This window comes from Monodelphis domestica, chromosome 7, assembly GCF_027887165.1.
Source record: "Monodelphis domestica isolate mMonDom1 chromosome 7, mMonDom1.pri, whole genome shotgun sequence".
In the NCBI taxonomy this organism is placed as follows: Eukaryota; Metazoa; Chordata; class Mammalia; order Didelphimorphia; family Didelphidae; genus Monodelphis; species Monodelphis domestica.
In genome coordinates, this window is record NC_077233.1 from 170,506,557 (window position 1) to 170,531,997 (window position 25,441).

Sequence of the window (25,441 nt, forward strand, 5' to 3'; positions counted from 1 at the left end):
GCAAAGAGATTATTGTATGTTTAGGACCCTACATAATGGTGGTGGTGATAGAGACTCAGAGGCTCTGGTGCAGTGATGGCAGCACTGGATTTAGAATTATTGGGCTTGGATTATGCTACTTTACCTGAATGATCTCTGGCAAGTGTAAATCTTGAAATTTCTCAGACTTGTGAATGTTAAAAATTTTCCCCAATGGGGAATTCTCAATTGGAACAATTCCCTACTGGGAACATTCCCCATTTTGACTGTGAGAACTTGCCAGGATCAGAAATGGGAGGACCTCTACTCCACCTGTACTTAAGACTGCTTTAGGGGAGAAAACTCCTTGCTAAACAATGAAAGTACTTGGACCCATGCTTATGATGAGGCAGGGAGTTCTTTGAGCCATGCCTGTTTTTAGAATTGATACAATGGGATGCTAGGTACCTATAAAGGTCGGGCAACTTGTAAACTTGCCAGGAGCAAAGAGGTGAAAACTTATTCAGAGGTTTTCTCTTGAGGGGATTAGTCAACTCAGCTGTGTTTTCTCTGGTTCAGATTTACTGAGGGGATTAGTCAACCCAGCAGTGTTTTTAAAATGGGTTGTCCTTTAGAAAATGTCTACAGTGATTGGTAGATGTAAGGACTTAGGGGAGGTGACATAGGAGAAAAACCCCTATATAAGAAAAAGCAGAACTCTTGAAGGTCAATCCTTTTGGAGAAATCTCTGATGAGGATCTCTTGGGAAGAATCTCTTGAGAGAGACTCTGGAGAAGGGAAGCTCTTGGAGGACAATCTCTAAGGAGGTCTCGCTGGAGTTCCTCTGAGGGGACTCTGTCCCTCTGGAGGAGAGAGGCCCTTTGAAACAGTCTCTGGCTGGATCTCTCTTTGAGGAGGACTCTGGCTGGAACTCTCTCTGGTGAAGTCAGCTGAGATGGAGCTGGCCTGGTGACACTAGAATCCTTGCTTAGACAGACCTTCTGGTGAGTGATAAAAGACTGATTGACTGATCTCTCTTAAGACTCAGGTCGAGGCCATGTTGGCTTAAGGCCCTTCATACTTATTTCCTTTTTCTCTCTTTCCTTTAATTACTTATTGTATTATTAATTAAAATCTCTATAAAACCCAGTTGACTTGGGCATATTCATGACTGGAAATATATTCCCTGGCGACCACCTTATATTTAATTTAAAACCAAGACACTGTAGTGAAACATATTTTCTGTGGTCAAATTTACTCACCCACTCTTATATCTACTATAATTTATATCTTCCACTATTTTAATCACAACACAAGGCTCATCACTCCTTTGGACCTCAGTTTCCTCATTTGTAGAATGAGGCAGATTGAATTAGATGGTTCTTGAGACTACTTTCAGTACTAAATTTGTGATTTTATGAACTTAGATTTTCATAGCCTGTTCAAATTCATCAATACTACTGGAGCTCAAAGAAAGGGGAGATCAATTTGGGTATGTTAGCTTTTATGGAGATGAGATTTTGACTTAAAAGTTTGGTAGAATTGGAATAAATATAGAAGAAAAAGGCCCAAGGGTATTCTAGGACAGGAAAAACAATAGAGACCAAGGCTTTGGGGCAAAGGCAGCACAGAGTCCTTAGATGCTTGAGGTTTGTATGTGGGCAGTGCTACTTACCAAGCTCTAGGGCCATGAGCTCAGTGCTTGATTTTATGTAGAAGTTGAGAAGAAAGGGAGGTATCCAAGATGACACTAAGCCTTTGAGTCTGGGTAGCTGGAAGAAAGATAGAACTCCTGACAGTTCAAAAGGGAAATTGAAAATGAAAATGGACCATTTCAAATTGATCATATATGTTTGACATCCAGGGAGAGAAGAATATCAAGCAACTGGGACTATGGGCTTTGAGGTCAGCCCAGAGGCCAGTGTGGGAAATGCAGTCCAGCCTAGACATGAGAGGTAAAGTAGAGGAGCAGAAGAAAAGGGAGAGGGAATTACTACATCATATCACCACTATAAGAATTCCTGTTTATATAGCATTTGAGAATCCTTGTGATGCATATAATACTGAGGCTCAGACAAGTAGATGAGTCACCCATGTTCAGAGCTGAGACTCCAACTCAAGCCTTCTGGCTCCACATTCTGGTGTTTTTTCTACCATACCACACTTTTGGCTGGTGTGAGTAGGTAAGACTAATATTTCATGGGGATGGTGGAATTTGACTTCAGTTCTGAAGAACAGATAAATTATGGATAAATGAAGTGGAGAGGGAAAGATATTCTAAGAGACAGAAATAGTATGGGCAAAGAAAGGAAGAAATTTGAAGGAAGAAGAGATCTTAGATTATCTAATCCAATTACTTCTTTTAAAATATGGGAAAACCGAGACCCAGAGAAGTTAAATTAGTTGCCCAAAGCTACACAGTTAATTATAGAGCAGAAATAGAAGGCTAAAAAAATGATATGGGAAGAAGATGGGAGGAAATTCTTACATTGTTGATATAGAAGGTGAATCCCAGATCTTAGAAACTGTAGCATGACTCCTCTGGGTCCCATCAGAGCATTTGCTGAGGCATGAACATTGCTTAGTATCTCCCTTTGTTAATTAACCTTCTCTAACAAGGCTTTCTCAGCCCCAGAAACTACTAGACATAATTGGGAAATGATCAAGCCATGAAAGTCTTAAGAGCAGGAATTATGCAATAAAAGTGGTAACTTTAATATGTTGATACTTGAGAGAAGGCAAAATAAAGGAATCTAGGATCTCAGAACAATGAGAAAGGCCTGCCTTCTACCTCCAATGTGGTTCTGAATGGGATACAGAGATTGGTTCCCTAAAATAGACTCCGAGTAGTGCCTCACTGTTTCAGAGCCCCATGGCCAGTATTCCTTTGGTCTAAGAAGGAATGATCTCATTTTCAGTTCCCACAATAAAAAAGATTCTTCCAAAGTTTATCTAATCCATATCCTTCTTGGATAAGGGCAAGGGAAGAGGGGTTTGGAGAACAAGGCACATCTTGGGTTGGTATGGCTAAACCCTGAAGAAGCTGCTTTGTTGTCTACCATTCTCTTTGAATTATTCACTGTTGTCTGGATGGCTCAGTGGATTGAGAACCAAACCTAGAGAGGGGAGGTCCTATTTAACCTAAGGAGGTCCTAGGTTAAAATCTGGCCTCAGATAATTCCTATCTGTGTGACCCCGGGCAAGTCACTTAACCCCCATTGCCTAGCCCTTAACCACTCTTCTGCCTTGGAACCAATACACAGTATTGATTCTAAGATGAAAGGTAAGGGTTTAAAAAAATTTAAAACATTAAAAAAAATCAAGATTCTGAAAGATTATTCATTGTTGTCTCTGCTCTGCCACAAGGACATACTGTCTTTCGAATTCGCAAAGTGCTCTTTCACGGTGGTAAGAGCTTTTGGTTGCTGCTCCTTTGCCTTTAGTCTTTCAGCCTTTCATTTTATCCCCTCTTCTCTCCTTCCTATTGCTACATAGTGAAGATCCCTCATGTGTACCTTTAGGAACTAGTAGCACTGCCTGGCACAGTGTTAGAATAAAGCCTGTAGGGCAAGAGCCACCTAGACTATTGGGCCTGAGCTATGAGGAAGGCTTTCGGCTAGAACTAGGCTAGGCTTACCTCAATCTAGTATTGCCTTTGCTTTCTTACAATCACTAAAACAATCCCCTTGACCTATTTCCAGTGCCCTTCCACCCTTTTCCCTATCCTTCCTTCACTAGTGCCTTGTGATAATAGCCAGAGATGGGAATGACTCAATTGAGGCCTCTCTTTTCTGGGCATATTGGGGAAGTATCCTAGGAGGAGAAGAGGGTGCTACAAATGGCCTTGAACACAGCTCCCATGGGGATTCATCTTACTGAGAACTTGTTTCCCTGGGGCGTACAGTTCCCAGCTGGGGCTTCTGTGGCCAGTATTCCTTTGACTGGAAAAGGAAGAACCCCATTTTTAGCTCCCATGAGGAACAATACTTTCCAAAGGTCATCCAAGTTCTTATCTCTCTTGGATCAGCTTTGGCTCTGGAGGTGATTGGGGGAGGCAACACTGCCTTATTGGAACTTTATTCTTTCTTAGCAATAAGTCTGGACTCTTCTGAGTGATCTGTAGCCCCAAATTCCTGAGGTTTTAGGGCCTTGGAACTTTTGCTTTTCAGGCCCTTCTTATTTGTGCTTATAAGAGTCTGTTCCAAGCTCACCATTGCTTTACATGGCTTAGCTGGTGTTAATAGATATGGTATATGTGTATGTATCTCTGTGTGTTGTTGTATATGACACAAATGGGTTAAATACATATTTCCCAGCAATATTGAAGGCCAGACAATAGATGCTCTGAAGATTGTGTTAAAAGAAAATGGCCAAGAATCAGATGTGCCAATATTCCAAGATAGGCTCATATCCCAAAGCAAAACTGAGAGGTCCTTGGAGATAACAAATATTTAACAAAATGAGCAAAAAACAACCTTTGTAACTATAAAAGCATATCTAGATTGAAAAACCATCCCACTTTGCTCATTTTGAACAAGATGTGCATTCGTAGAACGTTATTTGAGCCATAATTTTGTAGAAAATAAAGTGTAAGTAACGCTGGACAATTAATATTGATTTGAGAGAGCAGATTAGCTGGCAACGAAATAACTAATCTAGCTCTCAGACTTTCACTGTTTATTCATTGAGGTTTCTCTCACTTTTCAGATTTTTTTTTTACCAGTTTACTTAAAATGACAATCCTTGAACAGATTGTGTTTATTTTTTAAATAGGTTCAATTTATTGCCAGAAAGGAGAGAAGATTAATTGTAATGGCTGCCTTTACAGATAATATGTTTAAGGCATTTGCAAACCTTAAAGCACCATGTAGAAGTTATTTATTAACTATTATTAATATGCAGTCACACAACAAAATGTAAACCTATTGACTTACTGGTGAAGAAGTAAACAGAGCCATTCTCCTGATTCTCTGGTCAGGCAGGGAATAAGTAGGTGGTGATTCTTTGTTCTGCCATTCACAGAAGAGGTCTCTGATGATATAGTGAGATGCTTCCCTTTTCCACGTAGACTGCAGATATCCAGCTATTTATTTCATTTTCTACACCATTAAGTAGCTTTCTGTTGTGATCACATGCATTTGGATGTTAATGATTCCCCATTTTAGACTTTTAGTTCTTTTCCTCATGCTATCTTGAAATTCTGTTCATCTTCTGGCTCTTGTCTTTGCTTTAGGATATTCCAACTTATCCTGGGATGCTGACACTTGGATTCTCAGCTTTCTTTCCCTCCAGTTCAGTTCTCAGTGTAACTGTGCATTAATCTCCGATAAACTCTTAATTCATTTATGGTATATGTGCTAACTAATTCTCATATTTTAGAACAAACAGGTTGAGGAGGGGGATCCTTGAAGGCAGCTCTTTCTAGAAGTAGTTGGGCTTAGGAAAGCTCCATTGATCCATGATCACTGTCTGGCAGTTCCTCTTCAGCCACCACCTCCATCTCCTCCCCAGCCTTGCTAGAAGTCACATGCCCCAAAGCCTGATGGAGGGCTTACAGATTGCATCCTTCCAGGCTGGTTATTTTCTATCTGTGCAAGTCAGAAGAGAACATGCTCTCTTTAGGCTCTTAGAGAGCATCCATTGAAGGTGATAGGTTGTGTGTGTGTGTGTGTGTGTGTGTGTTTATATCCATGAATGCAGATTTTCAGGAAAGGGTCATGGGGTTTCCTTGTCTGAGAACATTCTCTGGAGTATTCCAGTTGGGCCTACTACCTTCAGAGTGGACAGCATGGTAGCTATGGGCCAAATATATGGCCCTAATTTTGTCTTCCTCAGAGCATGAGAAGAATCGACTCTGTAAAAGTGCTGACTACATGAACCTGCACTTCAAAGTTAAGTGGCTTCACAATGAATATGTTCGAGATCTACCTGCCCTCCAAGGGAAGGTGCCTGAATACCCAGCGTGAGTCAAGCTGCAGGAGTAATGGGAGTTGGGATGGAGAGAAGGAGGACTTGGGCACCCAAGCTACTGAGAGAGAAGGGGGAGAGGGTGCCCAGGCTTGGATTGGGGTGGGTCAGGAAAGCAGCTTGGGGATTAGGGTCAGTTTATCTCATTGGTCTCCTTGCCCCTGCCACAGGTGGTTTGAGCAATTTGTGCTTCAATGGCTGGATGAGAATGAGGATGTATCCCTGGAGTTCCTGCATGGCGCCTTGGAGAGAGACAAAAAAGATGGGGTAGGACAGAATTGCATGGGGCTTCTTTCTTTTTAGATGATAAGCTAGACAGCCCTGCCCAATGCCTGACTACTTGGTGAAAGCCCCTTGGATGCGATGGCTATTCAGTCCTTTGCTTGCAGGCACAGGGGTTCTAGCATGTATCATCACAGGAATGAAGGGTCTATGAAACTGGTCTGGAATCACTTTCTAGGAAAAATGACTATCATTTTCCTTGGGTGACTGGGAAGTGGAGGGGAACACCTCTTTCTGTTTTGGGGCATAACCGTATTCCTGGGGCTTTCTTCAGTTCCAACAGACATCAGAACATGCACTCTTCTCCTGCTCCGTGGTAGATGTCTTCACACAGCTCAACCAGAGTTTTGAAATCATCCGGAAGTTGGAATGCCCAGATCCCGGCATCCTTGCTCATTACATGCGGAGGTTTGCCAAGGTGATTATCATATCTAATCCTTCCCTAGTCACAAGCTTCAGTCCTATGTCGGCCCTTCTGCTCCCCCTCATCAGGTCTAGGCTCTATCTTATCGGTCCTCTAAATGTGTAGATGGAACCTGTGAGAATGTGATTATATGAAGTGATTTCAAGTCTATGCCCTTTTGTTCATGCTTACTGCTCAGGTTAACAGGGCCTTAGAGGCTCCAGTAAATAAACTTTGCTACAGGGATGTCAACTTGAGTTTGGTCATATTTTTCTTCCATCTCTTACAATCAGTTTTTGTGGTTGGGGGCTCCATGGTTATTGTGCTCTTTTGGTGAAAGTAGTGGTAGGTAATATTTCTGTGAGTGTGCTCTGTGGCCCTCCTTCAATTCCCAATTTGAGCCTAATCAAAACTAACAACTCTTTTCTCCTCCCTCCCCTCCATGCTCTCCTCTCCACAGACCATTGGAAAGGTGCTGATGCAGTATGCAGACATCTTAGCCAGGAGCTTCCCATCTTATTGTGACAAGGAGAAACTGGTAAGGGACTGCCTCCTCCTAGGGAGTGGGTCATTTGTTGTAAAAAGGAAAGAGTAAGGCTGGGGAAGTCACGTTGCTGAATCGATGACTGTCCTGCTTAGAAGAATCTTCTGCTGTTCACACTCCTGATCTGTTTGTCACTGATTCTCTTATATTTAAAATACCAGCCTTTTCCAGACCCTGTGGTCCAAGCTTATCCATTGTCAAATTGAGTTTTCATTCATTTCTTTTTATTATTGTATCACCCTGGTCTGAATTTCTGTCTGATGTTTACATCTTAGGTGAGGTAGGGAGGGACTGAGCAACAAATGTGGGAGTATGGTTTCTTTCCTACTTCCCTATCTAGACAAAGTGTTGAGCAGTGACAGGCTTTCTGTTTCTTTTGGAAAGGTTGAGAATTGAATGGGGACCAGCCAGGCCAATCTTCATTAATCTCCTCATAGAGCCAGTAGGAGCTTTGGGGAAGCCAGTAGGGAAGAGACTGTAGATCTAGTAACCTATTTGTCTTCCAGTGCCTGGGGAGTGGGGAGGGTCTCAGCAACTCTGCCCTGTTTCCTTAGCCCTGCATCCTAATGAACAATGTGCAGCAATTGAGAGTCCAACTAGAGAAGATGTTCGAGGCCATGGGGGCCAAGGAGGTAGGAAGGGTCTGAAGGGTTTCCTTCTCAATAGACCAACATTAGGATGTTGTTGTGGGGATAGGGTAGGGTTCTCTTTTGATCTGATGGGAATGCCTGCCCCAGAACTAAGGGAAATAAGTAGGGTGGTTGGGTGGGTGTTGGGAGTTGTCAGGGGCAGGAGGGACAACTGAGAGAGTAGAGAAGACAAGAAGACACTGGGAGGGTTGAGTTGGGGGAATGGAGGATCTCCCTGGGTGAGAAGAAAGAAATAGATATGACTATAACTGGGCCACTCTCATGTTTTTAGTTAGATCCTGAGGCAGGAGACAACCTGAAGGAACTTCAGGTGAAACTGAACACAGTTCTAGATGAGCTCAGCACAGTATTTGGGAACAGGTGAGTAGTCTAGGTCACCTATCCTGGGTTGGTCTCTGTCTGATCCAAGCATCTTCTAGACCTATCTCAGAGTTGGAGACATTATGAACTTTGTATCTATGGGGGCAAAAAACTTGTTAGGGCCAAGTTCCTGGGGATAGTTTGAGCATTAGGGATTGGGTGGCATTTCCCCTTCAAATCCTCAAGGGGTGGATAAAAGCCAAGACCCAAGCTTTATAAGAGTGGATGTTTAGTTTTCAGATACGGATTGATGAGTGCGTTCGACAAATGGCTGATATCCTGAGCCAGGTGCGAGGTCCAGCAAATGTGCCTCCCAATGCAAGAGGTTCAGTGGCTCAAGATGCAGACAGCGTACTCCGACCCCTCATGGACTTCCTTGATAGCAAGTGGGTGCAATATTTTAGACAATTCTCTGGAGAGTGGGCATTGGCTCTGGGGACAGGGAAGCCAAAGGAAAGAGATTTTTTTGGGGGGAAATGCAGGGACAAGGTCTCTGAAAATGAGGTAGACCTGCAGTGCCCTCTCTTGGTCCCTATCCTTGCCATTCTTACTTTGATGCTCTGCCTTTCCCTAGCCTCACACTCTTTGCCACAGTATGTGAGAAGACAGTGCTGAAACGTGTGTTGAAGGAGCTCTGGCGGGTGGTGATGAACACCATGGAGAAAATGATTGTTCTGCCACCACTTACAGACCAGACGGTGAGACCTTCCCCAATTTATTGATTGGATGGTGAAACAGACAACCATTATTCCCCATTCATCCATCCTAGTTCACCAACCAGATAGTGAAGCACTCACTGACCAGACTATGAATTTCCCTTGTACTTATTCAAAGGACCAAGGTACTCCATTTTCTATGGTTAGTGTTTTTTTTTTTAAACTAATCTTTGTGGTATTCTTCTCTATACTCAGGGTCCCCAGTTGATCTTCACAGCTGCCAAAGAGCTAAGTCATCTCTCTAAACTTAAGGTATGATGCTCTAGGGAAGGGCCTGGAGGTGAGAATGGGTACTTTGCCTAGGATGGTGGGGGGATGGGGAAGTGTATCATGGATACCAAATGTGACATCCCAGGAGGAGTGGTTGGTTCATTTCCTGGGCAACTGGTCCTTCCCAGGAAGGTAATATAGGAATGATCATTTTTGGTGCAGTCCAGAGGTGTTAGAGTTCAAGGGTGGTAGAGGATGGAGCTTTCAAATGTAAACTGAAGAGGACAAAAAAAGGTATCATTGAGCTGTGTGTTGGAATGGGGAAGGGAATAGCACCATCCAGGCTGGCCATTCCTTTTAACTGCTGATTTCATATCTTCCTGTATCTGGGATTTTATAGGACCACATGGTACGGGAGGAGACCAGGAACCTCACTCCAAAGCAGTGTGCTGTTCTTGACCTTGCATTGGATACCATCAAGGTGGGATGATAGATTCTTCCTGCTTTTCCTCCACTTGACCCACCTTACCCACTGCCTCCCTCTTTTATAACAGCACAAGTTAGCCTCTACTGAGTCAGCAGCTTCCCACATCCTTTGATCTCAGTTCTACAATTTGTTTTTACAGTAACATCAATAATACATTAAACTTAAATCTCTTTGAAGCACGATAAAATCTTACCATAGTAGTGTCTAATTTCTAGAGAAATAAATTCCCTCCACCCTTTTAATAGTAGCATGAAGAGGAGCTCACCAGAGAACCTTTAGTGCTTGTTATATTCAGGAAATGTTTTGGAGGCAGTCCCAAGGCTCTTGTGATCTCGACTCAAGGGGAGAGATGGGAGTTATGTGTTGCAGGGGGCTGTGGGTGAGCCCAAAGGAGAATGCAAAATTGGGAGGGAAATTGGCAAATATCAGGAATGCCCTCTCCTTTCTCAGTCATGTTCACCCTTGTCCCACTAGGCATGCCATAAAATTATGGAAGGGACACATGTGGAATGATTTGTCCCTGCCCTGCTCACTAGACCTGGCTCTTTGGAGCAAAAGAATTTGGGGCAAAAGAGATGATTTTCATTACCATTATAAACATTATACTACCTCAGTTCTCTATAAAGGTCTAACTTATTTAATGAGAATTTTTGTCACATAAGAACCAAGTGTCGTCTGCAATGTTGTTTCACATTACCTCTTTTAGGTGGGATATGCTTCTGTGTTATTGCCTCCAATGTGATTACTTTTAATGACAGCCTCTAACTTTACTAGTCAGTGTTCCTTCTCTCCCCCAGAGTAGTATTCTCTAACTTAAAAAAATGAGGATGATGACCATTTTCCTTATTATTTCAGTGACCCCAGGTACCTGAGCAATAAAGTTAATCTTATCTATGAGATAATAATAATGATAGCTTACATTAATATAGTACCTACCATGTGCCAGACATTATACTAAGCACTTTACTAATATTAACTCATTTGATCCTTACAAAAACTCTGGGATATAAGTGCTATTATACCCATTTTACAGATGAGGAAACTGGCAAACAAGTAAAATGCTTTGCCTAGATTCACGCAGCTAGTAAGTGTCTGAGGTCAGATATGAACTCGGGTATCCTTGACTCTAGGTCTAGTGTTCTATTCATCAAGCTACCAACTGCCTCATGATTGCATGAATGTACCTTTTTCCATGCTCCACCATCTGTGTGTGTGTGTGTGTGTGTAATCTTAATATCAAGTCATTACCCTGCTCAAGAATCTTCAGTGGCTCCCTATTGCCACTGGCATAAAACATACTTCTGCCTTCACATTTATAGACTTTCATATCTACTTTCATCTTACCTTTCCAGGCTTACTTCATTTTAGTTTACACACTAGTCAAACTGGCCTTCTTGCTGTTCCCTAAGCCCTCCCACCTCTGTATTTTGTTATTGTTGTTCTCCGTGATTGGAATGTACTCCTTCCTCATCTCTGCTTCCTACCACCTCAGAAGGCTCAGTTTAGGTGCTATGGGATGGAATCTTTCCCAAGTCTTCTGGTTGTTAATGCTCTCTCCCATCTTAAATTGTTAATATATGTGCACATATGTGTGTATATATACATATATATCACATTGTTTTGTTCATAGTAGATACTTAATAAATACATATTTGGTTTGGATTTGATGCTACAGAGAGAATTTCTGTTGGATAGTGTTCTCTAAGGTCTCTTTCACTCCCTAAGATTCTCGATTATGGGTATTATCCTGGACAGGGTGCTTACTGGTATAAGTGCTGCCTTCTACCTTCCATTTCTCCTCTTCCTTCTTCTAACCTCCTTCCTAACCCCATTTCCATTGATCTTGTACTGAATGTTTCTGAAGCTATAATGATAACTGGTTCCCTTCCAGCAATACTTTCATGCCGGTGGCAATGGATTGAAGAAAACGTTTCTCGAGAAGAGCCCAGATCTGCAATCCCTGCGCTATGCCCTGTCCCTCTACACACAGACCACAGACACACTTATCAAGACCTTTGTGCGGTCACAGACTACCCAGGGTGAGGCCTCTGAGGGAAATGTCCCTCTCATCTGTTTTATATGTTCCAACCTCAGCCTCTATCCACATATCCATTCCCCCAAGGACTTAGTATCTCCACTTAATCCCACCAAATATCAGCAGTACCTTGAAATTTATCATCTCCCTCCTCCCCAGTTTTCCCTGTCCCTCATGGTTCCATAACCCTGTCTACATCCTTGACCTCTAAGGGCCTCATTCCCTACTTTGAACCCATCAACAACCTTTTGCCCCCCAAAGGTTCAGGGTCCCCTATGCCTTGAAGAGTACAGTGTCTCCAGACTCCCCGAATCATAAAACTACTCCTAAAGGCTCATTATTCCCTTCCTTTGGAGCCAGATGAGAGAATCATAGACTCAAAGCTCAATCCCTCCTCTCCATAATTTCCTGAATTCAGCCATACTTATCTTTTATACTTTCTCTAGGTCTCACTTAGAGCTTCTGACTACATTTTCCATTCACTTCATAAAAGTCTTTCCCCATCCCCTATTCATTCCTCAGCCAAGCGAGAAACTTTCCAAGAATGTCAGCAGAATCATTTACTGCTACCAAACTGTTAGATACATTTTGGCTTCTGTGCCCAATTTTCTTCTCCCCCAGGAGCCTCCAAAGGACACTGAAGGGAGAGAAGCCCTTGGAGTATTTATAGCCCAGTTGGAGAGAGTAAGGGATAGAGTAAAACTATAAATGCACTCAGAGCCCTGAATGTAAAGAAAGGTTAAGAGATGAGCTTGCCTGAATCCAGAAAAGCATGAAACATGGGGGGAAAGGAGGAGATTTTTAGTTGGTTTTGGAGGGTGGAGAAGACATAAATGGGGGAAAAATTAAAAGACTGTAATTCTAAGATTAAAGATGCCAAAAGGTATAACTGAGTGAGTTGAAGGGAGGAACAATAAACCAGTTGGCCTGTGAGGAGCAAGAGAGGTTGTGCTGAGTAATGGAGAGACATAGGCATATGTCAATACTTACGTATGTGTGGAATAGAATTTTGAATTTGGGATAGAGTTTTGAAGATCCAGCTAAGGAATCAAAGTTTAATGGGATGGGGAATAGGGAGTCACTATAGTTTCTCGAACAGGGAAAAAAGCATGAGGACAGCAGTGACGGAAAGAAGTGTGCACTCTAACCATGATGATGGATATGTGGGAAGGTGATGGGTTCAGGAAACTATTGACTAGTCAGAGCCATTTGGGTATAGTTAGAAAGGATAGTGTCAGGGGTGCAAGTGGAAGGAGAAGACAAAATGGCTTAATGCAAGGAGATGGTATGAGAAACCTGAAGGAGAACGTCTGAGGAGGCATAGGTGTGTCAAGGAAGTTCATCCCCTCCCCCTCCTGAGTAGCTTAACCTGTCCATCAAACATTCCTGACAACACAGTTGCACCAGGTTTGTGTCCCTGTATGCGCAGTACATGAATAAAAGTCAAAGCTTTGGGCTTGAGGGGGGGAGAAGCAAGAAGAGAACAAAGAAGGAAGAAGTTAGGAACAGAGCAGGCAAGTGAAGGGAGGGAGGAAGGGACTTGCAGGCTAGGCTCCACGTGGTCAGGTTACTTAGAGGAATGATTATTTACCCTTTCTAATAAACTTTATAAAATATATCTGGGTAGACATATTATTTCAGTTGTTACCCAGGGAACACAATCCTCGCCTCTCTGACCCCCTGGGAGTTACCTGTGTGTTCTGTAATCTCTGCTTCTTAGCTAAGTGAGGACAACAATACCTTCTCCTCTTTGACCTCTTTTTAAAGTCCCCCTTTTCCTGTGTTTCAACTATTTCCCTTCTAGGACTTGGCAGGATGGCCTTATCCACCTTTAAGCTGTGGGACTCAAGTCTGTGTGCTTAGATGGTCTCTGAGTCGGCTCCCCTAACTTGAGTGGGTTAGAGATATCTCTCCCTTCTGCCCTACTCAGACCACTGGGAAATGGTGATGTCTGTCCATATATCCACCCTTGAGGATTTAGAAAGTCAGGGGCCTTGCAGATTTATATGGGTCCTTAGGGATCATCCAGGTCAATCTTCCACCCCATGTTTTACACATGAAAAAATAGTTATATTTTAAAATTCATTTCACTTTTTTTCTGTATTTTCTACTGCTTTCAATCTGACCAGTTTTCTTATCACTATTATATGACTTCCTGTCTTTGATGGTGGACCTCTGATAGCTAATCCCTTAACTCCAGGGACTATTTTTTTCTTTGTAAATAGTTACTCTGATTGGTGTATCTCATTACTTTCTAATTTCTCTTCTCTTTCTGTTCTGCTGCTGCTGCCAACACTGCTTGACTTTTCTTTGCTAACCCAGTGCATGATGGGAAGGGTATTAGGTTTACTGCAAATGAGGACATACAGCCGGAGAAGGGTATGTTATAATCTTACTTGATCCCAAGTACATCAGTCAGGCCTCTCCTTTTCCCTCTCCCTCTCCTCAGTGGACTGGTATGTGCTGCTTATGCCAGAGGTGGGGGTGGGGTGCTAGCAAATGAAAGTGGAATAAAACAACCCAGAATCCCTGTTCTGTGTCATGGATATGACCTATTCTGACAGCCCCAAAGAGGCTCTTTGATAGATTTGCCTCGGAATTGGAGACAGAGAGTAAGGATGGTGCAGCTTCTCCTATTTCTACGTTCCCAAGTGGAAACGAGGATGGAAAAGGAATTGCAGAACAGGCTTGAGCTTTTCTTGTGTTTTTATTTTTAATTTTTTGGCCTTCTGGAAGAGGGAGGCATTGTAAAGCAGGTTAAGGAGGCAAGATTTCTGCCCTTAAATGGAGGTGGGATCATTATTTGTTATAGTTGTTATAGTTGATGAATTTTCTATGAATCTATATCATGGTCTTTAGACAGTTCCCATCTTGGAATGGCTTTTCTTCATATCTTCAGAATGTTTTCTCTTTGTGTCCTCACAATTTTATTCTTGAGAAGCTTCCTGTCTTTTCTGGGTTGACTGCCTCTATAGAATACTAGACCGTCTTACTCATGGGGTCCCAATACAGAAAAACGTAGGGTGGGTGCAGTTCTTAGATCCAGCCACATGGTGGCACAGTGACTAAATAAAAGCATTTCAGAACTCCCAAAACACTTCACCTAACCATTACCTAAATCATCCTGTCCATAATATACCTGATGAGTGGTCATCCAGGCTTTGTTTGAATTCTAGGAACAAGTAACCGATTGCCCCTGGAGACTGATCTCTCACTTTGACACTTCTATGAAGCTGAAATCTGTCACTCTGTAGTCTCCACTGATTTCTCCTAGTTCAGCCTGTGTCCAGACAGAAGAGAAACATTGGCTATTTGTATTACCAAATCACAAATACTACCTGTAACTGTGGAATAAGCATTTCATCTATTCCTTTCTTCAAGTCATTGATTAATACTGTTAAACAACATAATACTAAGCACCCATTCTTGAGCTCGCTTTAAGAATTCCTTACAAGCTGATATTCAACCATTAATTAACTTTTGGTCTTTGGCCATTAGCTCTGAATTCCAACCAATCATACTGTTGTCTAAGGTGCCTCTCTGCCCTTCCTACAAAGATACCATAGAGGCTAAGACTTTGTTAAATTCTAGATAAGCTATGTCTATAGCCTTCACTTCATCTGTCTGTCTATTAACTTGATAAGAAAAAGGAAATAAGTTTAATCCTGCAAAACTTGTTTTCAATAAATCCCTGCTGGCTCTAAGTGATCACCAGTTCTTTTTTCTAGATGTTCCCGAACCATACTTTTGGTAATACATTCTAATTTTTTTTTTTTGCCAAGAATCAAAGTCAAGTTCTCTGGCATATCAAGTTCTGACTTCTACTCTTCCCTTTTTAATTTTTGAAACTTGAGATGACATGTTCCTTTATAGTCCTGTGGCACCTTTCCTGTCCTCCAGGATCTTTCAGAAGCCATGATCAGTATGGATGGCCACCAGATCTTTCATATCTTTGACATATAGTTCATTTGGACCTTGTGTATAGAACTTGTTTGGGGCAGCCAACTCTTCTCTTAATATAAGCCTGCTTTTATGGGTTTCAACTCCCTAATCATTTTTGCCCTGCTTTTCAGAAGACCGTTCATCCTTTTTGCAGAAAGGGCAGAAACACAATAGAAAAGAAATGGCCCTGCTTTTTTTTTCTACCATCAGTTGTCATTCTACCCATTTTAAACAACAGTAGTCTTGGACTTGCTTTTGCTCCTTTTTCCTTCCCTTCTCTATCTCCCTCCCTTCATACAGTTCAAAACTGTTTTTGTTATCCTTAGCTTCTTTGGTGGTGATAATTTTGAGATTTGGTACTGTCTCTGGACAGTATGCATCTGGGAATTGCTTTTCTTCATATCTTCAGAATGTTTTTTCTTTGTGTTCTCAGAATTTTATTCTTGAGAACTTTGTCTTTTCTGGGTTGACAGCCTCTGTAGAATATTAGGTCATCTAATGCAGCCTTTCTCCTAAATCTTCAAAATCTATTCTCAAAAAATTGAGGGTACATGTCAAATTTTGCCCAACTAACTAGATGCTATTAGTCACTTGTCCACATTGTTCCCACCATTTTTATTTAAGCAACTGCTTCCTTGTTTATGAGAAATAATTCTAGATTGGCTATCCCCCTTTTTAATTTCACCATCTTTTGAGAGGTTGAAATCACTATTAGGACAAACCAAGAAATTATAAGCTGACATATTTTTAGAAAAGTGATCCAGCAGATTCATCATATTTCCATGTCAAGTTCATGATCTCTTTCCCAAACTCTCCATTTATGTCTTTTTTCCATCTGGTTTGTTGGTACTGTGTACCCTTATAACTACCAATTCTGTTTCTGCCTTTATTGATCTATACCCAAATACTTTCCACATTGTTTCCCCTTATTCTATGGTTTTCTCTTCTTAATATATAGTACTATTCCACCTCAGCCACTCTCTGTTTACCCTGTTCTTTTTTAGTAAAATAGACCTTTATTCTATCAAGGTCATATTCTATTTTAGGATCCCATCCCACCAAAGTCTTAGTGAACCTCTGTTATGGAAATTTGGTACTTTGTGTTAAGATTTGTAGTTCACCTTACTTGTTACTCATACTTTGTGTTTGTGTATAGGCATCTGAGACCATGATTGTTATTGTTGATTCCTTTATTGACTTTTGACTTCCATGAATTTCTGCCTTCCATTTCCCATTTATCTCTGTTAATGTTCTTATTACCATCATGTAGCTGCTGTCCACAAAGCTGGTGGATGTACATAGCCAAACTTCTTCTATTTCCTTCCTTTCCAGTTAGATGTTTGGTTAGATTTGCCAGATTGCAGGAAAAAATATTTTTAAATATCTGGTTTCCCTGCTGGCCCACTTTTCCTATGTTTTAAGCTGGGATGTGGAAACCCACATTTATTTCTCAAACATCATCTTCTTAACCCTTTCCAAATTTACCCTTCCCTTCAGTTGTCAGTAGTGATGAAGATCCTCCTTAAGGCCTTAAGGTTCTCCATATCTTACTCAATATTTCACAATTCTGAATAATGCTTTCTAGAGATGTCTTGTGTTCACATAAAAAATCCTTTTCTAGCCCTCCCTGCAGCCTAGCCAGCCTCCTGTATCCCTGCCTTGTCATCAGAAGTGGATAGGTTGTTCTGCTGTGGTGTTTTCAGGAGAATTCTGTACCAGAAGCCAAGAATCTATTCGAGATTCTGGTAAATCAGGAAGAGCTGGGCAGGCAATAATGGAGCCTGTCTATGTGGAATTATCCTCCCAGAGGGGGAAAAGAGGACATAGGGATTGGCATTATCAGCCTTACCTTCACTGTCCCCTTCCTTTCCTGCATTACACACTCCCAACTGACTGCTACAAGATTATTTCTGCTTGGCTTTGGGGATGGGTGGGAAGGGAACTGGCTAAAACACTTCTCTCACTCCAGACTCTCAGGCATCCTGGTCTTTTTCAGGGCTAACTAAGCCCCCAGGCCACCATCTGATAGGGTTGGGGGGGTTTATGTGTCTGCCTCACAGGATCAGGTGTGGATGATCCAGTGGGGGAGGTCTCTATCCAAGTGGATCTGTTTACACATCCTGGAACTGGGGAGCACAAGGTCACAGTGAAAGGTGAGAAAGGCTGATGATCTCTTCATGGGGAGGGAGGTGAGGCAGTGACAGGGGACTAAGGGTCCTCATTAGAAGAATGAGGAAAGGAGGAACTTCAAAGAAGGGTTCCTTCTTTTCCACCCATGGAATCTTTATTGTTTGCCAAATTTCCTAGGGTCCTTTCAGTCTGAACTCTCCTTCCTGAGTTACTAGGCCAAGGCCAAGTATAGAATATCCATGGTGTTTAACCCTACCTAATATCTTGGAATGTCTTCCTGAGCTTCTCAAGGAGGAATGCCAACTGGGCCCTCCCAAGGGTGGGGAGGGGAGAGATGCGTGTGTTGCATGGACTAGGGGGAGGTAATCATATGATTCTAATTGGGCTCTCTCCATCTGGATAGTGGTGGCTGCCAATGACCTCAAGTGGCAGACAGCAGGCATGTTCAGGCCTTTTGTGGAGGTGACCATGGTTGGCCCACACCAGAGTGACCGAAAAAGAAAGTTCACAACCAAATCCAAGAGCAACAACTGGGCTCCCAAGTACAATGAGACATTTCACTTGTGAGTAGGGAATATTTTTTAAGGGGACAAAAAATATCCTAGGGATGGGAGGAAAAGTGGGAATTGAGGATATTAGAAGTTTGGTTTGTGTGGGAAAGTGAATTTGCCCAGCTAACTTGGCCCCACTATCTTGTGCTCATAGCCTCTTAGGGAATGAAGAAGGGCCAGATGCCTATGAACTTCAAGTATGTGTGAAAGACTACTGCTTTGCACGTGAGGATCGGGTGCTGGGGCTGGCAGTGATGCCACTGAGAGAGATGGCAGCCAAAGGTAGCTGTGCATGTTGGTGTCCCCTGGGTCGGAAGGTCCACATGGATGAAACAGGCCTAACTATTCTCCGGATCCTGTCTCAGAGAAGCAATGATGAAGTGGCCCGAGAGTTTGTGAAGCTCAAATCAGAATCTCGCTCTTCAGAGGAGGGGAGTTGAGTTTGATATCCCACGTGCCAACTTGGGCAACTGTGCCTGCCTTCCTTCACATCATCAAATTCCCATTCTTCTCCCTGCCAGGCTCATGGAAGTTAGCTGTGTAGTAGCCTTTGAGCATCTGTAGCCAAGAGGTGATGTCAGATTTTTCAGGAGAAATTCTAGGTGAGAGAGCCATCTCACAGGGAGGAAATTAGAAAGGGAGGGTAAATCAGGGACACAGAGACTAATATGCCAGGGTGGCCAGCCAAGGATTTTCCATAAGAAACAAATCTGTGTTGATCTCAAGAATCTTCCCTGAAGGATTCTCTCTATTGATGTCTCAACTTACACTCACACTCTTCCCCCCCCCCCCCATTTACCTACACATCCTCTTTTCTTATCTCTTCTCTCTTCATCACAGCCTCTTATTAAATGTGTCCCCACCACCCATATGAAAAAGTAGGGGGATCTAGAATGGTTGGTAGTGAATATTTGATTAGCGGTATAGTTGGTTAAATCCACAGACGTGCCTGATACCCCTAGCCCAGGGAAACTCTATTAGTAACCCTGAGGATGTCACCAAGAGCTGAAGTGCCTGAGCAGAGGTTGCTTTCATCTTGCTGCTTAAGCCCCAAGGACAAAAGTATGTTACTAAGAACTAGAACTTGCCAGGGATGAGTTATGTTCCCACTCCTGGGTCTTGGCCTAAGAGCAAATCCTGTGGCCCTTTATCCTTGATCCTTAATATTGAGTTTCCAGAACTTTTTGAAGTGTCACAATCAGAACAGATTCACATGGTGCTTAGGAACCTGGAATGGTGTCTGTAGGTGGTTGGCCCAGCCCAGGTTGCTGCTATGAATAGGAACAGAAGCAGGCCAAAATAAGTAGGAGGGGAAGATTGCTCTTTTTGGGGGGGGGGGGGGGGCTAGATCCTGAGATAAGCCAGTGGCTGCCAGAGTTGGATTAGGGAAGAATTCGCATCCCCATCTGTCTTCTGTAGATGGCAGTATCCCACTGATAAGTTGGATGGTGGTGTCACTGATAAATCGGACTAATCAGTCCCTCTTGCCCTAGCCAGGAGGGCTAGGACTCTTCTTGGATTCTTTTTTTTTTTTGGTATGGACTCTCTTTAGACACTTGAACAGCTATATGAAGTGGGACTTGGATTACCCTGGCATGCTTCTAGGATTCTTGGGAACATGGTGTTGTCTACAGATACACTGCCCAAAATGCTAAACAAGAAACCAAGGCATTTTTGCTGTTGTTAATCATTGTATGTGCCATTGTTGCAGGAGATTATAGGATAGTCTTTAATAAATTATCTTTTAACAGCATTTTTTTTGTATGGTGTTTTTTTCTTTTAATAAAAAAATACTTAAAGCCATGAAAACCATGTTGGTTATTAATTTTAAAATCACAGCTCAATATAATGATTTACAGTTTACAAAGGAGGGCCAGATAGGTGCTTAGTTGATAGAGAACTAGATCTGGAGATAGGAGATCCTGGGTTCAAATCAGGCCTCAGACAACACCTAGCTATGTGAAAAGTCATTTAACCCCACATTATCACTCTTCTGCCTTGGAACTAATAGTATCAAAACTTAGACAGACAATAAGTGTTTTAAAATAAATAAACTTTGCACAATTCTTGTTATAGATTTCACTTGATCTTCACAATCCTGTGAGGTGGGTGCTATTTTTATCATCCTCATTTTACAGATTACTGAACTGAGACATAAAGAAATTAAGGGGTGGAGTTGTGAATTGATCCAACCATTTTGGATAGCAATTTGGAACTATGCCCAAAGGGCTTTAAAAGTCTGTCTGCCCTTTAATCCAGCCATAGCACTGCTGGTTTTGTACCCCAAAGAGATAATAAGGAAAAAGACTTGTACAAGAATATTCATAGCTGCGCTCTTTGTGGTGGCAAAAAATTGGAAAATGAGGGGATGCCCTTCAATTGGAGAATGGCTGAACAAATTGTGGTATATGTTGGTGATGGAATACTATTGTGCTCAAAGGAATAATAAAGTGGAGGAATTCCATGGAGACTGGAACAACCTCCAGGAAGTGATGCAGAGTGAGAGGAGCAGAACCAGGAGAACATTGTACACAGAGACTGATACATTATGTTACAATAGAAAATAATACGCTTCTCTACTAGCAGCAATGCAATGATATAGAACAATTCTGAGTGACTTATGAGAAAGAACACTATCCACATCCAGAGAAAGAACTGTGGGAAGAGAAATGCAGAAGAAAAACATGATTGATCACGTGGTTTGATGGGGATATGATTGGAGATGTAGACCCTAAACGATGACCCTAGTGCAAATATCAATAATATGGAAAAAGGTCTTGATCAGTGACATATAAAACCCAGTGAAATTGCTTGTTGGCTATGGGAAAGGGGTGGGAGTTGGGGAGGGAAAGAACATGAATCATGGAACCATGGAAAAATATTCCAAATTAAATAAACAAACAAAAAAAAAGAAATTAAGGCCAAACTAATATTAGAGGCAACTTTTAAATCAAGGCCTTTCTGTCCTCCAAGTCCATTGCTGGCTACACCAAACAATATCCTAATAAACATGTGGCCCTCCCATTATTTAGAAGAATACCAAGAGCAGTATAATGCAGAACAGAGATTTCAATCCGGGTTAGTGGGCCTGGCAGCCTGAACTAGATTAAAATGTAGTGGGTTGGGGAGGTGGGTGAAGACACTAGATGGATAGGACAGTGGATAGAGCACCAGGTCTGGAGACAGGAGAATCTGGGTTCAAATGTGACCTCAGACACTTCCTAGCTCTGTGACCCTGGGCAAATCACTTAACCCTGATCACCTAACCCTTGCTGTTCTGGCTTAGACTTGATACTAAGGCAGAAGCTTAGGGTTTAGGAAAAAAAAAACATAACTGGGAAATGTTTTATAAATTATATAAAAATATAATATGACACCGATAAAATTGATTTGTAGTTTTCTAAGTCAATGTGTTGCCCAACGAGTCATTTCTATTTGAGTTTGACATCACTGGTTTAGTGGATACAGCATTAGACTTGGGAAACACTATAAACTGGTTCAAATCATGCCTCTGACTTTTACCAGCTATGTGATCCTGGGAAAATCACAACCTATAAATGCCAGTTTCTTCCTCTATAAAGAGGGGATTGGACTCTGATGACCTTTAAGGTCCCTTGCCAGCTCTATGTCTAGGATCATTTGATCCATACTGAACAGGAAAAGACCTGATAATCACTAAGTATTGCATTTAATAAGTGCCTACTACCTGTCAAGTACTGGAGATAGACCCAAAAAAAAAAAAATTAAAATCTCTAACCACAAATCAGATAAGCTACATATGCTAAGTATTTCCTTTTTAATTTTATTTCTTTGTATCTTCCCCATCCTTGAGCAGGAAGGATTTAGGTTGGACTTGAAAATTTGCCAACAAGCAATAAGGATCTGGAAAATTTGGTAAGGGTAGACCAAGGATTCTATCCAGCTTGAGTAGGTGAAAGAATCTGTTTTTGGATCTTGCACATATAGTTGGCTATGACTTGGGGGACAAGTTGAGTGAGATGCACAGGAATGAGCTTTGGGTTCTCTAGGTGTATTCTTACAGGCAGGGAAGTATAGTGGAGATTGCAGTGGTAGGCCTGCAGTCAACTAAATTTTTCAATTTTTTTTTCAGTTGTGTCTGACTCTTGTGACTATTTGGGGTTTTCTTGGCAAAGATAATGGACTGGTTTGCCATTTCCTTCTCTAGTTCATTTTACAGATGAGGAAATGGAAGCAAACAGGATTATTTGACTTTCCCAAAGTTACACAGCTAGGAAGTGTTTGAGATGAGTCTTTTTGATTTTCAGTCCCAGCAACTTTATCCACTGCACTGGCTAGATTTTTAGGAGTCAACTGGTACCTGTGTTCAAATTGTGTGTGATACATAGTAGTTGCGTATTCTGTTTTCTCATCAGGAAAATGAGAGGATTGAACTGGGTGAAACCCTACGGCCCCTTTCAGCTCTAGTTCCAGGATCAGAAAATCAAAGATTTCAAATTCAAAGGGACCTTAGAGATCATTTTGTCTTCTGATTTCAGAATTAGGATAAAGTACTCTTTAGGGGAAAGTAAACTAGATGGTCTCATGGAAACCCAGAGAAGGGGCGCTAATTTAAAATTGAGGATAGGGTTTGTCTTCCATGCCTCTTTTTGTCTCCGATGATTCCCAGCATAACAGCAATTGACCTTCAAGGTTAATGACTATGTTCATTCAATAATCATTTGTTATTCAGCAACTGTGTCCAAGACACTAGATCTATCAGGACTCCAAGTTTCTGCCGTTAACCTTACTTTATTTGGGAGGATGCAGTATTTACATAGATAAATATATAGATAATTCCAGAAAGAAAAGAGCACCAGGACTCAGGAAAGCCTTCCCATAGCATTGGGTTAAACCATTGAAAGAGCTACTGGATTCAGCTCTAGGAGGCAAAAGTGAGGAGAAAATTATTTTCACATTGGACACTTAGAAGGGGAGTTAAATGTCTTGGTTCAACGTTGGTTGGGAGTATCCTTATTTTACAGATGATGAAACGAAGACTGAAGTTAAACAGGATGTAGATAGCTTTTTCTGGAAGAAGGAGCCAGTTGGGGACAAACTTGCTTTGGGTGGACATTCAGAAGAACGGAGAGGAGAGGCGGAGCCCCGGAGACCGCGCCTGCGCACTGGGCCTGGTTTGGGTGGGACTCCACAGGTGTCGGATATGGGGGGGTGGGGCCAGTGGAAGCTGCGCTTGCGCACTGAACCTGGTTTGGGTGGGAATTCTGAGAAGACGTCGCGGGCGACGGGAAGTCACTGTCCAGAGCTGGATTTGGGCTGAAATTAGGAAACGTCGCTGGCGACGGGTGAGTGACGAGTGCCTGCCTGGGAGGGTCCTGACAACCCCGATACCGAGGTAGCTGGGGATGGGGGTTGGGGTGCTTCGTCCCCAGTACACCCCTCCATCTCATCCTGAATACCCTGGGGCCCATCCCCTCAGTGACTCGGCTCAGGATGGGACTTTTCCCCAGGGAGGTTCCTGCCCTGTTCACAGACCACAGGAAGTGATGACCTCCTCCGAGTCCGGGCCTTTTAGGGCAGCAACAGCCTGTGCCAGCAGCCAGGGCCCTGGAGGCCTTGGGGGACCACAGTGGCTCATGTTTGGGCAGACTGCTCTGTGATGATTTGGCTAAGAATTAGGAATGTCTTTATATTACAGAGATTTGCAGGCCCAAGTTTTCTCCAAGATGATTCTCCCAAGCAAAGGCAGCCAAGATGTCCCCAGACAGTTTGCATATTATACCGCCAAGATCCTGAGTCTTTTACAAGCCTGTGGTGCCATCTTTTCTCTCTGTGAGGTGTGGTGGTACCAAGATGGGTGTGATCTGTTTCAAAGAATATGATTATAGGTTTTAGAGTGGAAGAGACTTTGCACATAATCTGATTTCTGGGACAGAATATAAGTAGTTAAACTTAAAAAGTAACCAAGTAGAGAAAGCTGTCTGGAAATTTTGATCGGGGAATAAATTGAGAGGCCAGGTGTTCAAAGTCACAGCAGTGGCAAATAGCTGAATCAGGATTCATACCTTGCCTTCTGACTCCAAATCCAGTGCACTTTTTACTATGGGTGAAAAAGGTGAAACCCACCTATTTTAGAAAGATTACCTCATCTGTTTTTTTTGGGGGGGAGTAGTATTCTAACTACAAAACACTTTTAGCTTCCCTTAAAAGTAAACGTATATTGAGCTTCCCTTTTGTAGAGAATCAAAGACATGACAGATTCTGGTATTCGGAGTGAATGTGTAAATGATTTATGATATGAGGTAGTAATTATGTTCTTGGTTATGATTTTCCCCATCCTTCCACATAAAAGAACTTGTAAATTTTAAAGACTCTTGAATGTGAATGATATCCTGCACTAAGGTTAAGGTCAAAATGGCAACAGAGGCTTTGGAGAGACATATGTAAAGACCAGTCAAAGTGCTAATAAATTGCTTTTGGATGAGAGTAAGAATATGTTTTTAATGGTGACGTGGAAAATTCCACAAAATGAAAAAACAATTAGAATACAAGTTCTAAAAATCCCACATTTTCCATTAATTTGAAATATATTGTTTCTTTGGTCCTTAGCAAGTGCTTTTTATTTCCTATTTGTCAACTTGACAGTTGGAAAAATAATGATAGCTTATAAATATAGACACATATCTATATATGTATGTATATATACATTAATGATCTTGCAGATGATTCCTAGATATTTGTTTCCAACTTGAGTCTTTCTTCAACTCTAGGCTTGCATCTGCCTTTTGGATATTTGAATTGGATGTCCTTTAGGTACCTCAAAAACAGCACATCCAAAATAGAATTCTTTATTTTTCCCCTAAAATCTTCCCCTATTCCCAGCTGTATAATTACTGTTGAGGATACCACCATCTTCCCAAGTCATCCAGGCTAGAAACTGCAATATTAATCCATTCCTCACTCACAGTCACCCTACAACACCCATTTTTTAAAAATCTTGTCATTTTTACCTTTACTTAATGCTAGAGGCAATAGTGATCTAAAAATTTCTGAGCAGGAAAAAAACATGGTCAGACTTGTTCCATCCCAATATTATTTTGGCAGCTGTATGGAGGATAAATTAGAGAGGAAAAACTTGAACCAACAAGGTTTAAAAAAAAGAAAATCATTACAATTAAGGAGGTAGAATCTTTGAGTTTTGGTAATTCATTGAATATGGAATGAAGT

The 25,441-nt window shown here is 41.9% G+C and overlaps 2 protein-coding genes across 13 annotated transcripts in view; both read left to right on the forward strand.

The window, feature by feature from the left end:
• UNC13B (unc-13 homolog B) overlaps window positions 1-19,988 on the forward strand; it is a 372,543-nt gene extending 352,555 nt beyond the window's left edge. For 4 of the 6 annotated variants that reach the window (XM_056806040.1, XM_056806041.1, XM_056806039.1 and 1 more), the window contains 14 exons: window positions 5,794-5,920; window positions 6,096-6,192; window positions 6,482-6,625; window positions 7,071-7,148; window positions 7,709-7,786; window positions 8,076-8,164; window positions 8,398-8,550; window positions 8,739-8,862; window positions 9,076-9,132; window positions 9,491-9,571; window positions 11,469-11,616; window positions 17,615-17,707; window positions 18,088-18,247; window positions 18,390-19,988. In XM_056806040.1, coding sequence (XP_056662018.1) covers window positions 5,794-5,920; window positions 6,096-6,192; window positions 6,482-6,625; window positions 7,071-7,148; window positions 7,709-7,786; window positions 8,076-8,164; window positions 8,398-8,550; window positions 8,739-8,862; window positions 9,076-9,132; window positions 9,491-9,571; window positions 11,469-11,616; window positions 17,615-17,707; window positions 18,088-18,247; window positions 18,390-18,675 — 1,715 coding nt within the window. In that variant the 3' untranslated portion in view covers window positions 18,676-19,988. Of the gene's footprint in view, window positions 1-5,793; window positions 5,921-6,095; window positions 6,193-6,481; window positions 6,626-7,070; window positions 7,149-7,708; window positions 7,787-8,075; window positions 8,165-8,397; window positions 8,551-8,738; window positions 8,863-9,075; window positions 9,133-9,490; window positions 9,572-11,468; window positions 11,617-13,934; window positions 13,992-17,614; window positions 17,708-18,087; window positions 18,248-18,389 lie in introns of all 6 variants that reach the window. The other 2 variants (XM_056806038.1, XM_056806037.1) reach the window with 1 other exon arrangement.
• A 3,470-nt stretch (window positions 19,989-23,458) lies between these two features.
• Window positions 23,459-25,441, forward strand: part of LOC100028308 (phospholipid-transporting ATPase FetA-like) — a 266,846-nt gene continuing 264,863 nt past the window's right edge. For all 7 annotated transcript variants that reach the window (XR_008913609.1, XM_056806042.1, XM_007498811.3 and 4 more), the window contains exon 1: window positions 23,459-23,559. The gene's annotated coding sequence lies outside the window, so the exon portion shown is untranslated. The remainder of the gene's footprint in view (window positions 23,560-25,441) is intronic.